The 11,996-nt window shown below is 42.0% G+C and overlaps 1 protein-coding gene across 1 annotated transcript in view; it reads left to right on the top strand.

Moving 5' to 3' along the window:
• The first annotated feature begins 1,902 nt into the window (after positions 1–1,902).
• The window catches only part of adcy8 (adenylate cyclase 8 (brain)), a 131,945-nt gene continuing 121,851 nt past the window's right edge, over positions 1,903–11,996 (top strand). Inside the window, exons 1-2 of the mRNA XM_068030851.1 lie at positions 1,903–2,760; positions 4,732–4,881. Coding sequence (XP_067886952.1) covers positions 1,903–2,760; positions 4,732–4,881 — 1,008 coding nt within the window. The remainder of the gene's footprint in view (positions 2,761–4,731; positions 4,882–11,996) is intronic.

Here is an 11,996-nt window from a genome sequence, read left to right as displayed (position 1 = left end):
GACTCTGTCCAGAAGACTCTCATTCTACCTTTTTCTTTATTTTCTTTGTCTCGCTCTCTCCTGTTGTTGTCTTCCTCCCTCTGATGTTTATCCTGCTCGGTCACATCTCGATTTAAAGGCATACATTTTTATAGTTACAGCCGTGAATAGTTTGCCCATGACTTTCACTGTTTTAGCCTTTTTCCCCATCATACTTTAACTTCCAGTAATTTGGCCACTTTGTTCCCTCTGTCCTATGCGCTGCAACGCTACCCGCCTCACCCTACCGCCACTTCCCGCCGCCTTCGGGACCTGTGTCTCCCTGTCTCAATTTCTGTGTGTGTGTGTGTGTGTGTCTCCCTGATTTTGTGTGTGTCTCACTATCTGTTTCTGTGAATGTGTGTGTGTTTCCCTGTCTGTGTGTGTGTGTGTCACTGTCTGTTTCTGTGTGTGTGTGTGACTCACTGTCTGTTTCTGAGTGTGTGTGTGTGTCTTCCTGTGTGTGTGTGTCTCACTGTCTGTTTCTGAGTGTGTGTGTGTCTCCCTGTGTGTGTGTGTCACTGTCTGTTTCTGTGTGTGTGTGTGTCTGTCTGTTTCTGAGTGTGTGTGTCTCCCTGTGTGTGTGTGTCACTGTCTGTTTCTGTGTGTGTGTCTCACTGTCTGTTTCTGTGAGTGTGTGTGTCTCCCTGTGTGTGTGTGTGTCACTTCTGTTTCTGTGTGTGTGTGTGTCACTTCTGTTTCTATGAGTGTGTGTGTGTGTGTGTGTGTGTCTCCCTGACTGTGTGTGTGTTTCACTGTCACTGTTTCTGTGAGTGTGTGTGTGTGTCCCTGTCTGTCTCTGTGTGTCTCACTGTCTCTGTTTCTGAGTGTGTGTGTCTCCCTGTGTGTGTGTGTATGTCTCACTGTCTCTGTTTCTGTGGGGGGGGGGGGGGTCTCCCTGTGAGTGTCTCTGTCTGTTTCTGTGTGTATCTCCCTGTCTGTGTGTGTGTCACTGTCTCTGTTTCTGTGTGTCTCTCTCACTGTGTCTGCTTCTGTGTGTATGTCCCTGTCTGTGTGTGTATGTGTCTCCGTCTCTGTTTGTGTATGTGTGTCCCTGTCTCTGTTTCTATGTGTGTGTGTTTCCCTGTGTGCGTATCTCTCTCTCTTTCTGTGTGTCTCTCTGTCGCTGTTTTCCACCCACCATCTGTATTTGCCCCATTTCTGTCTGCCGACTTGCCTATTTGTTTCCCTTGATATCTTTGTTTTTACGTCCCTATGACTCCTTCTCCCTATTTGTCTTCTCATCTGTCTCTCTCCCGCTTTTTCTCCCCCACTCCATGCATATTTGCTGAGAGCAGTTGACGTCAATATCCCCACCCTTAGCGTTTCTCTGTCAGACTCTGTACGCGTTTTAATCCATTCCATACCAGGCACTGACACTAGCAGCAGCACTAATGCCAATAGCAAGACTGAGACAAGCAGGGACCGCTCCATTGCCTCCGCTTGCTCGCTATTCTCAGCACGGGCTCCCATTGGAGCTGTGGTGCGGTTCAATGGCTCGCCTTCCGCCCCGCTTCCTGTCTCCGGCAGAAAAGTACTTGGCTCTGAGCACTTTTACCAACGTGTTTACTTAGTGGGATCTCCGACACTCTTTCTGACCGAAATCCAGTTACTCTTGTGATCCGCTGTCAAGCAGAGGCGAGAATCGGAAAGTGAAGCTCGTTCCCTTGACTCGACGTTTCATGAAAGGGATGTAAGATCTCCAAAAGGATGCGATAAATAAATGGGGGGAAAGCAGCCATCGTGAGTATGGTCATTGGAATCAAGCGTGTGAGGTTTGACCACTCGCTAATCTATGATGCAAAGTTTACTTGGCTAAATATGGGAAATGAAAGGACGCTTGAGGTAATTTTATAGTGTCTGTTGCTAATGAAATACAAAATCATGGAATTATCTGACGTTAGATGCTCCAGTGCAAGTGACGAACTCTATACCATTAACAAGACTCCGACAACGAGACCTAAAAGACTGCTTTGGCAAAATGCTGTTCGCCACATCACCGAACAGAGGTTCATAAACGAGCAAACCAGAGCCAAAACCATCTCATCTTCGGAGGACTCATGGAGTCCCAACAGAAGGAAGCAATCTGCGGGCAAGATGTCCATAAGCGGACACAACAACGGCAGCACTAAGGTTTTCCCTGAGCGCACAAGCAATGACCTGGGCTTCCTGCAGCTGGACTGCGCCCCCAGTAATTCCGATTTCTTTCTTAACTGGGGCTACACCTACCGAGGGGTCATCTTCCCAACTCTGAAGAACTCTTTCAAGTCCAGGGATCTGGAGCGACTTTACCAGCGCTACTTCTTGGGGCAGAGGCGCAAGTCAGTAGTAGTGATGAACATCTTGGATGTGTTGACCAAACTGACCGTCCTGATTCTTCACCTTACCTTGGCCTCGATTCCCATGGACCCAGTCAAAGGCATCCTGCTGGGATTTTTCACCGGCATCGAGGTGGTTATCTGTGCCTTAGTGGTAGTGAAGAAGGACACAACTTCGCACAGTTACCTGCAGTACAGCGGCCTGGTTACCTGGCTGGTTATGGCCACTCAGATTCTGGCCACTGGCCTCGGCTACGGACTGCTGGGAGACGGCATCGGTTATGTGCTTTTTACCCTTTTTGCTACATATAGCATGCTTCCTCTGCCCTTGACGTGGGCGATCTTGGCTGGCTTCCTGACCTCCGCGCTTCACGTTGTGGTACAGTTACTCATCCCCAGAGCTGCATTCCCAACTACAAACCAGGTAGCTCACGATATATGGACATACTCCTGCAATACGGCATTGCATTTCTGACAGACGGACTAAGCAAAGCGATTTGCAATTTATATGTAGAATGAATGTAGCCAGAAAATTATTCCAAGAGTCATATCCGACTCGAAACGTTAACTCTGTTTCTCTCTCCACAGATACTGCCTGACCTGCTGAGTGTTTCCAGCACTTTGTTTTTATTTCAATTATTTATTTAGTTTAGGTCTAGCCCATCAATCTACACTATTTATTAGGCATTTTCTTTTCTGTCTTTGTAAGTGAGATATTTACCCAGCTGTAACTGTGTAATCTGGATATGAAATTATTTGAATCTGTGTCAGATCCTCATTCATCTTTCTACACATATTGTCAGTGATCTTCCTTCTCATCTGTGTCTAAGTCAGCGCTGATCTCTGACTATATTTATGTCTGATGAATGTTAGTATAATGGTGTACGGCAGGTTGGATTTGTTGTCAGGATTGTGCGTAGTATTTCATGCTACACCAACTCTGATGGGTTAAAGCTGTACCTGCAAATCCTGCTGCTGGGGAACATGACTTTGGCAGTGGTATTGCATCACATGTCTGTCGATAACACACGTAAAATATTTTATTTAATCATTGATTTTGCGCAATGGGGACATTTCACTGCGGTAGCACGGTCTGCATTACTCTAGACAAGTTGTTAGCGGGATGGTGGGCTCAGATATCCCAGTCAAAATTGCTCGGTTAGTAAGTGGGATCTTCCTGACATTGCATTGTTGCAAACATTCTTACGATCAAGAAGAAAACACTGTTTTGCGGCATAGTTACTTTTCTGAACTTAGATAAGGATTACTGAACAGCCAGCACCAGTTCTGGCCCCCCTTTCCCTTGGGTTTGTCCTTTCGCCAGTGTGCAGTTAAAGAGCAGCCTTTCAGATGGAGGGAGGGAGCCTGTTGAACAGGTCAGGCTCCCTCTAGCGTTGGAACTTTTACATTTCAAGTGTTCATGTTTCTTCCGAGCGCGTTAAACCGCCTAAAAGTAGATTTTTTACCTTTACCAACTCTCCAAATAATGCCGAGTCCAGCTTAAATAAATAATTTAGTGGACGCAACAGTGAAAGTTTTGTAATTTTTAAAAAATAAGTATAACCCATCTAAGGCGCAATCTTTTCTAGATGTGGGCTAGCCTTTGGAGATTGAATTTAATTATTATCCCAATAACAATCGGCGGTTACATGTTCCTGTTCAGCCAGGGTAATTTGTTTCGAAGCATGCACTTTGCAATGGAGTCCAAGCTTCTCTGTGCGTGTGTTGCATTATTCCCAGTAACATTCTCCGAGATGAGTCTTCGGGTGTTATGGAGAGAAACCGTAAAGAAACAACTCGGCAGGTTTCATCAGAATCTGGTGGCTACCGACAGCACAATGAATCCGTACATTTGACCGCTTTTATTGTATCTTAAAGCCACTCTATGCAATACTTGCCATTCTGTCACACTGCGCCCTCATGTTTAACGGTAACTGAAGATATTGAACATACATTTTCAAATGCGTTTCTACATCCGTTTCTTTTTAATTAAACAGCAACGCTTAGATAATTACAACATAGTTTAAAGTGAGTCTGTATTATGTGATAAATTAGTGTGGGTATTATCTATTAAGATATGTTAAGAACAGATACATTGTATTCCATCAATATCAGTGGTAGCTCTGAAGAAGGATCTTATATTCGAGACATTAATCTGTCTTTTCTCTTTACAGATACTGCCTGACTTGTTGTTTATCTCCGGCATGTTGTCCTGTATTTCAGTGCCTGTAACAGTAATAGGAATCAATATTCACTATAAATACAATAGAGCAATAGTATTGACCAGCCTTGTAATCTTGTGCTTTGCTATTATTTTGAGGAGGCGAGACGGCTCCGAAGAAAAATGGAATATTTCTACGGGAAGAATGAAGTGCTTTGGTTTTTGCCGTTTCAGGTGATAGCCCAGTCGGTGCTGTTCATGTGTATGAACACGGCCGGGATATTTATTAGTTACCTGGCAGACCGAGCTCAGCGCCAGGCGTTCCTGGAAACCAGGCGATGTATAGAAGCCAGACTTCGGCTGGAAACGGAAAATCAAAGACAGGTAAGAGCGGAATCTGAGATACAGGCGTCACTGGCTTGGCCTCTTGCAGACATAACCGCAACATCTAAACTCAATATCATGTCTAACAGATATATTTTAAAAGTTTGCGGTGGAAACAACTTTTTAAAAGTAATTTACTGCATTATAACAGGTCACTTTTAAAATTTATATCTCCAGCTTTATGGCATCAATAACCAATGCTTTAATTTAAAATTATGCTGAAGTTTCGTATTTCAAGCAGAAGTAATTCCTAGTCTATTGTAGCATTAAGCACTGGTGATGAATAATTGCAATTGTATTTGAAAATAGATCACATATATAGTCTTTATTAAAGGATCAGTATGAGAGTAACCCTGAATAATCATGAAAACTGCCTCGATTTTATATTCAGTATTTGTGCACTCTGATTAACGAGCTAGCGCTCTGAGAACATGCGAGATTCAGTAACTTCACAATTGTTATGATCTAAAGCTACCTGTCAGGGTATGGTCACCATTAGAATATCCTTTTCTGACCAAGTCTATTTTTTTGGTGGCGCTCTTTGTCAGCTGTAATCAAATTGCGAGTTAACATTGGTATAACAGACTTTAACCATTCCCACCGATACTTCTGAAACTAAAACACACTGAATAGTAAGATGAGATCCTCAGAATATGGCAATTATAAATGCTAGATTTAACTGAGTTTCACAATTATTAAGTTGAAGATTACTTCTGCAATTAATATTTAATCATATATTGTAGAAATACACTTGATTACATTCATTATTGGCTATTAGTCAGTAATTATTTGAATAGGTTTATGATTTTTCATCACTCAAATGGGAAGACTATGTATATTACATATATATATATAATCATTACTTCTTGACCTACCTTGTCTTCTCTCCTTGCCTTTTCATTATTAGTGCTGTTCTGTGCTATGGTCCTTAGGCTATTATCGTAGTTTCTCAAGAAGTATTGAGAGACGTTTTTGTTTCTGAGTTTCATAAACAAGATTCCTTTAGTAATGTATGGGATTCGGCAAGCAGCTCTCCAACTGAATACTACCATCCTTTCCTCTTTTACAAAGTTATGACAATCGTTCAGTTTCTTCTCAAATCACCTCCAGATACTTATAAAAAAACCAAAAATAATTCTAAAGCTTTATTCCTACTATTGCAAGAGTGCTGACCGAATCCTTGGTCGGTGTTCTCACTCATTCTACAATAATTTTACATCGATCAAGCTACAATAAAAACACTTGAGAATGGACTGTTTATTCTCTTACAATAGTAATTCTTGATATCAGTTATTCTTGCTGAGTTCCGACTCTAATGCGTACATCGCTGAGACGGTGTTTAAAATATCAGCTGAGTTCAGCCTTTCATTTGACCATTTGGAAATATTGTCACTTTAAAGATAAATTTTCTGAATGTGAACTTGAACAGATCAAGTTCCTAAAAATCCAGATGCTGTTGAACCGTGGATTTATATCACTAGTAGGGAAAGTAGCTTTACCTATATTAATAGAGTTTGCATAACTAGTTCTTCAGTTGTAATTTGCTCTTTATGTTAATAGCTTAACACTTCAAGCATGTGGAATGGATGCATTAAATATAACAACATTTATTTAGTAAATACTGTATGCCAGTGATATACTGAGCTTCCTGGAAATATTTTAACGGATCGTTTTGTAGTGTAAAAGAAAAATAATAGGACATTTGCTTTTAAAGTGATGCTGGAGCAGAATGCAATACTGATTATGTTGACAAGTGTAGTGTCACAAACAGTTAAAAGTTTGTTCCTTCTTAGGTTGAAACTCTCCTTCAAAGCATCATTTCGTGCTTTTCAAAACAAAATAATTGATGTATTGAAAGAATGCAAACTTTCACAACCTACTGATGCTGTTTTTATATGATGCCCGTCAGAGATTCCATACAGTCTGTGTGCGTTCTTCAATGTGGTGACAATGCAATGGAAGCAAGAGTTAATGAATACATTATCATCGTAACATTGAAACTTATTACATTTAACTTCCTTCCTACACAGCAGGAGAAATATATAAATCGTAGGGTTGTGATCACTTCTATCGACAGTCTGTGTTTTGCAAAGCTCCTGTATCCCTGTCCAAGTAATAATAACCAGCCTGCTTTTTCTTAAACTTTTTTTTTTATTATTGGCCACTTTTATTTTGTTTTATCGTATGACACGAGCTTTACTGGCTGAGCTGAAAGAGTGAATAGATAATTGGGTTGGTGGAGACTCAAATATGAAATGCAGGAACTTACCAAGTGTGGATTTGTAATCGCAGCATCTCCGAAAATTTTACCATATTGTGAGTTGGAACATTAATCCCTGTACCCTCACATGTCACAAAATTCAGGGGGAGGATTGTTTTTTTGGAGATGAGATTCTAAATTTATTTTACTATCTTTTAAATTATCTTTTATTTAGATATTAGAAACCAGAGATTTTGATCACATCAGTTTCCGTTTGATTCAAAGTCAGGTTCCAGCGACAATATCTTCGAACATTCGGGCTATAAATTCCTGTTAGGCAGTAGTGTAAAATGGAGGGGGTTGGGGGATGCTGGTGAATGGGGAACCCAGTTCGCACTCCGTCCGATTATCATTTACACTGAAGTCAGTGGAAAATAAATTCCGCAGCGTGCAAAACGGCTGCAGTTTGCTATTGCCCGTTTTGCGCAATCACTAAGACAAGTTGATACCCAATCTGCCAATGCATTGTGTCACCCAGTTACCCCACTCCAAACATTGTCTCACATCAATTTTTATTCAAATTGACAAAAGAATCCTATGAAGCGTTCAGGCGCATACTCAAATGCTGATATTTACAATTGCAAACTAATGGGGAAAAATGATATACTGATAATCATTCGCCGTTAACATTTGCAAGCAGAAACCTCTTTAAAACTATCTGTAATTTGTGAGAGTCAGATAAAAGGATGTCTGTTAACATTTTGTGATTGAGGAAGTAAAAATTCGCTCGCGCGTATTCTTCTGTCCAATCACGCCTGATGTAGATGTAGAAGGTGCATCATCAGAGCTATCAGGATTAATGAGGCATTCTGCTCAGTTTATTCTGTCTTTAATTAAAATCGCAAAGATATTTAAGGATAAGAATTCTACATTTTTATTAGAGGTACACCTCAAGCTTTGCTTCTCATTTAATCTATAATAGAGCAAGAATTATTTAGCTGAGGCACCGTCAGTACTGTCCTTACTTTGAAATGCAAATTCATATGCATGTTGATGTATTAAGAATATTATTAGTAGGAAACTAAATTTCAGTGGCAAATCCATTCCTTTTGTTATATTATTTAATAACATTTTCTTTTAGGTATTATGAATGTCCCTCATCTATTTCTTATTTCTTCATTCAAGGTCTTCTGTGTTCACTTATTTAGACGACCAAGATTTGTATTACATCTGTTTTTATTTTCTCTTGAGAATGTTAAGTAGGTGACATCACTGCACAATTGCAGTTTAGCCCATAATACAGCATTCTCCTTAAGCAATAAAACTTACGAACAGGGGGAGGGGAAGGGGAATGACAGTGCTGATCTCACATTGGAACTATGAGATCTAAAATGCATCAATTACAAATAATTCTTGACAAGAGCATGACAGAAGAGTGATTCAGACAGCCTAATTTGGCAAAACAGAGCGTTCTGACCAGAAATATGCAGAACAGCTGATAAATACTCAGTAATTATTATCACAAGTTAAATAACTTGAGTGTCATGCAGACCCCCACCTGCCAACAATGCGGCATATTAATTTTGTCATATAACCATTGATTTTAAACTGTTGCCGGAGTGAAGAAAGGACTTGTTAAAAAAAAGTCACCAGACACTTGGCTGGAAAACATTTGCATACTAACAGACAGTGCTTGGAGAAACAAAAGACAATTCCCTGGTCCATTTAACCCAAAATGGACTGTGATCACCATACATTGAAGGTGAGGATGCACACATTCCAGGATACTACCAAGATGGCAGAATCCACAACAGAAGTGGTCAAACCAGCTAGTCACATGACTAACCTGCTGGGCAACCTGGGGTTTTTTGAATTGTGCCACAGAGAAGGCTGTTAAAACTGAAGCTGGAGCAAGGAAGCCTCTCTCTCTCTCTCTGTCTCTCTCTCTCTCTCTCCCACTTTCCCCCAAGCCACCGGACCACAGAAGACACGTAAACCTCGAAAGAGAAAAGACTTTGACCTCGGAACAAGTTGAAGCGTGCACTGGGCCCCAACGAATTACAAGTCTGACCGGCAACCAAAGACTTCACAGCAAATTCAAAGGACAGTAAAATAGAAACTCATCTATTGCCTCAAACCTTTCCCCTTTATTCTTTTCTACTTTTCTGTCTCTATCTGCATGTCTGTTTTATTGCATATACATGCTAGCGTGGTAGCGTCACATATTCGTAGTCGGGAACTGGATTAGAGTTTAATATTAATAAACTTCTACCTTTCTTGTTTAAAAGCTAAGAAAACCTGTCTGAATTGATTTATTCGCCTTACAATTGGAAAGCGGTGAACAAGGATTCACTAAGGGGGAGCTACAACACGGTATTTTTCTAAAAATTAAGACCTGTTACGGTTAAACCAGGCAAAGGCTGAGAGGGAACCCCTAGACCCCTGCTCACCTGGTCATAATAGAAATTTGGGGGCTGCCATCCTGGATTTTACCCACAGACAAATGAGAAATTGGAAGTGGGAAGCCAAATTGTTCCCAATCAAAAAAGAAAAAATTTCTGTACAGGTTTTCTTGTGGTTGTGTGTGCTAGAATATTAACATGTCTGTAACTGAAGCTAGTAACTCTCCAAGCCAGGGTGAAGTAACTTGGGATAGGTTAAAAACACTGTCTATGGAGGAGTTGAGGAAAATGGGTGAGCAATGTGGGATCACTGTACGTGGAAAGGCTAGGAAGTCTGAACTCCTAAGGCTAGTGGCCAACCATTTTTCCCTTGAATCTGAAGAAGCAGAAACAGGGTTAGAAGTAGACCCAGACAGGGTATTGCTAGCAAAGATACAATTGGAATAGAGGAAACTTGAATTAGAAGACAGGGAAAGAGAAAAAGAGAGAGACAGCAGAAAGAAAGAGAGAGACAGGAGAGAGAGAAAGAAAGAAACTTCCAGAAGGAACAGGAAGAAAAAGAAAGACAGGAGAAAGAAAGAGAGAAATAGGAGAGAGAAAGAGATAGAACATTCCAGAAAGAATGCGAAGAAAGAGACAACTTGAAGTAACTAGGGGACAACAGAGTAAAGGCCTGCTACCTGACCCGAACCCGACAGGATCCGACGACATGTGTCGGGTTTGGGTCGGGTCGGGTCACTCTTTCGGGTCCAGCTTTCGGGCTCGGCTCGGGTCTGGGTGGGGCTGGGTCAGGATCGGGCCGGGTCTGGGTCGGACACACACTGTACTACCCTTTGCTCTGCTGGGAGGAAAAGGAAAGTAGAGTAAGTCAGTGTCAAAATTTGAAAAGCCTGCCTGAGCTGGGAGTCTGGGACTTCAAGGAAGGAAACGTCCACTAGAGTCCACAGACTGTGAGTCTGCGCAGTGAGCGAGTGTGCGTCTCTATGACATCATCGCGCTCATGCTGCAACTTCTTTCCATTCCACCCATCCAAAAGTGGTAAGTACAGTGAGTGCACGATGGATGTAAAATGAATGCTGTCAACTGGAGAAAGTGAACATTCCGGTGGTCGGGTCAGGCTCGGGTCAGGCTCAGGTCGGGTCGGATGCAGGTCGGGTCAGGCGCGGGAAAAAATGGAAGGACTCGAGCTGGGGTCTGATGTGGTTCTGTTGGGTTCGGGTCGGCTTTTTTTTTCCAGACCCGAGCAGGCCTTTATGACAGAGTAACCCCAGTGAAAACATGGCCAATACGGAGGAGTGTAATTCAGGGCTGGGTACAGAATTGTTAAAACTTTCCCAACTGATCCCAAAGTTCAGTGAGGGAGATGTGGAAGCATTTTTTGTATCTTGTGAAAAACTGGCAAGGCAGTTAAAGTGACCAGCTGAGGCTTGGACTCTGCTGTTACAGAATAAATTAACTGGAAAAAGCCCAGGAGGTTTATTCCATGTTGCCAGATGAGAGTTCATCAGATTATGAACTGGCAAAACATGCTATCTTCCGGGCATATGAGTTAGTACCGGAAGCCTATCGCCAAAAGTTTAAACCCTCAAGAAGCAAGCTGATCAAACTTACCTGGAATTTGAGAGAAATAAGCAGCTGGCTTTTGACCAGTGGCTGAGAGCTCTTAAAGTACAGCTCAGCTATGAAATTCTGAGAGAAGTAATTTTGCTAGAGGAATTTAAAAACTCTCTCCCACTCTCCATAAATACCCATGTAGAGGAACAGAAGGCTCATAGAGCCCAGCAAGCTGCAGTTCTGGCCGATGAGTTTCCTCTCATTTATAAGTCGGTTTCCCAGGGGAAAACCTTTCCTAATCACTCCCACAAATCTGAAAAGGACAAAGGGTGGGAAGATGATAGAAGCCCAAGCAGTCCTGGGAGGGAAAGAAAAGCAGGAGACACAGTTGACCCTCCTCCAGCCAAAAAGGAAGGTGCTGTAAGCAGGAGTGAAACCTGGAGACCAGTGTGTTTCCATTGTAATAAAGCAGGGCATTTAAGAGCTGACTGCTGGAAACTAAAGGGAAATCCTGTAGAGTTAATCAGGACACACCCACTCAGTGAAGAAAAGACCCCGATGGAAAGCACAGCAGAACAAGCTATGGCTTTAATTGCAGTAAGAGTGAGACCCAGGAAGCTTACGGTTGTAAGTGCAGGAAAATTTAATAGGATTCCTGAAGGTTATCAGGGTTTTGTGTGTGAAGGGAGAGTAACCCCATATCCCTCAAGTGGGGTAAGCAAGCCCATAGTAATCCTCAGGGACACAGGGGCCATTAGATCCCTTTTATTGGGAAAAGGCCTGACCCCCAAAGAGTGCAGTAAACTCCAGAATGGTGGTGAATGGTATTGGAGGGCAGCGTATGTCTGTACCTTTACACCGGGTGCACTTGGAGTGTGACCTAGTTTCGGGACCTGTGACTGTAGGGATTGTCCCTAGTTTGCCTGTGGATAAATTGACCTGCTCTTAGGTAATGAAGG

Source organism: Heterodontus francisci, chromosome 5 (assembly GCF_036365525.1).
Source record: "Heterodontus francisci isolate sHetFra1 chromosome 5, sHetFra1.hap1, whole genome shotgun sequence".
Taxonomy (NCBI): Eukaryota; Metazoa; Chordata; class Chondrichthyes; order Heterodontiformes; family Heterodontidae; genus Heterodontus; species Heterodontus francisci.
This window is presented reverse-complemented; position numbering and strand designations above follow the sequence as displayed.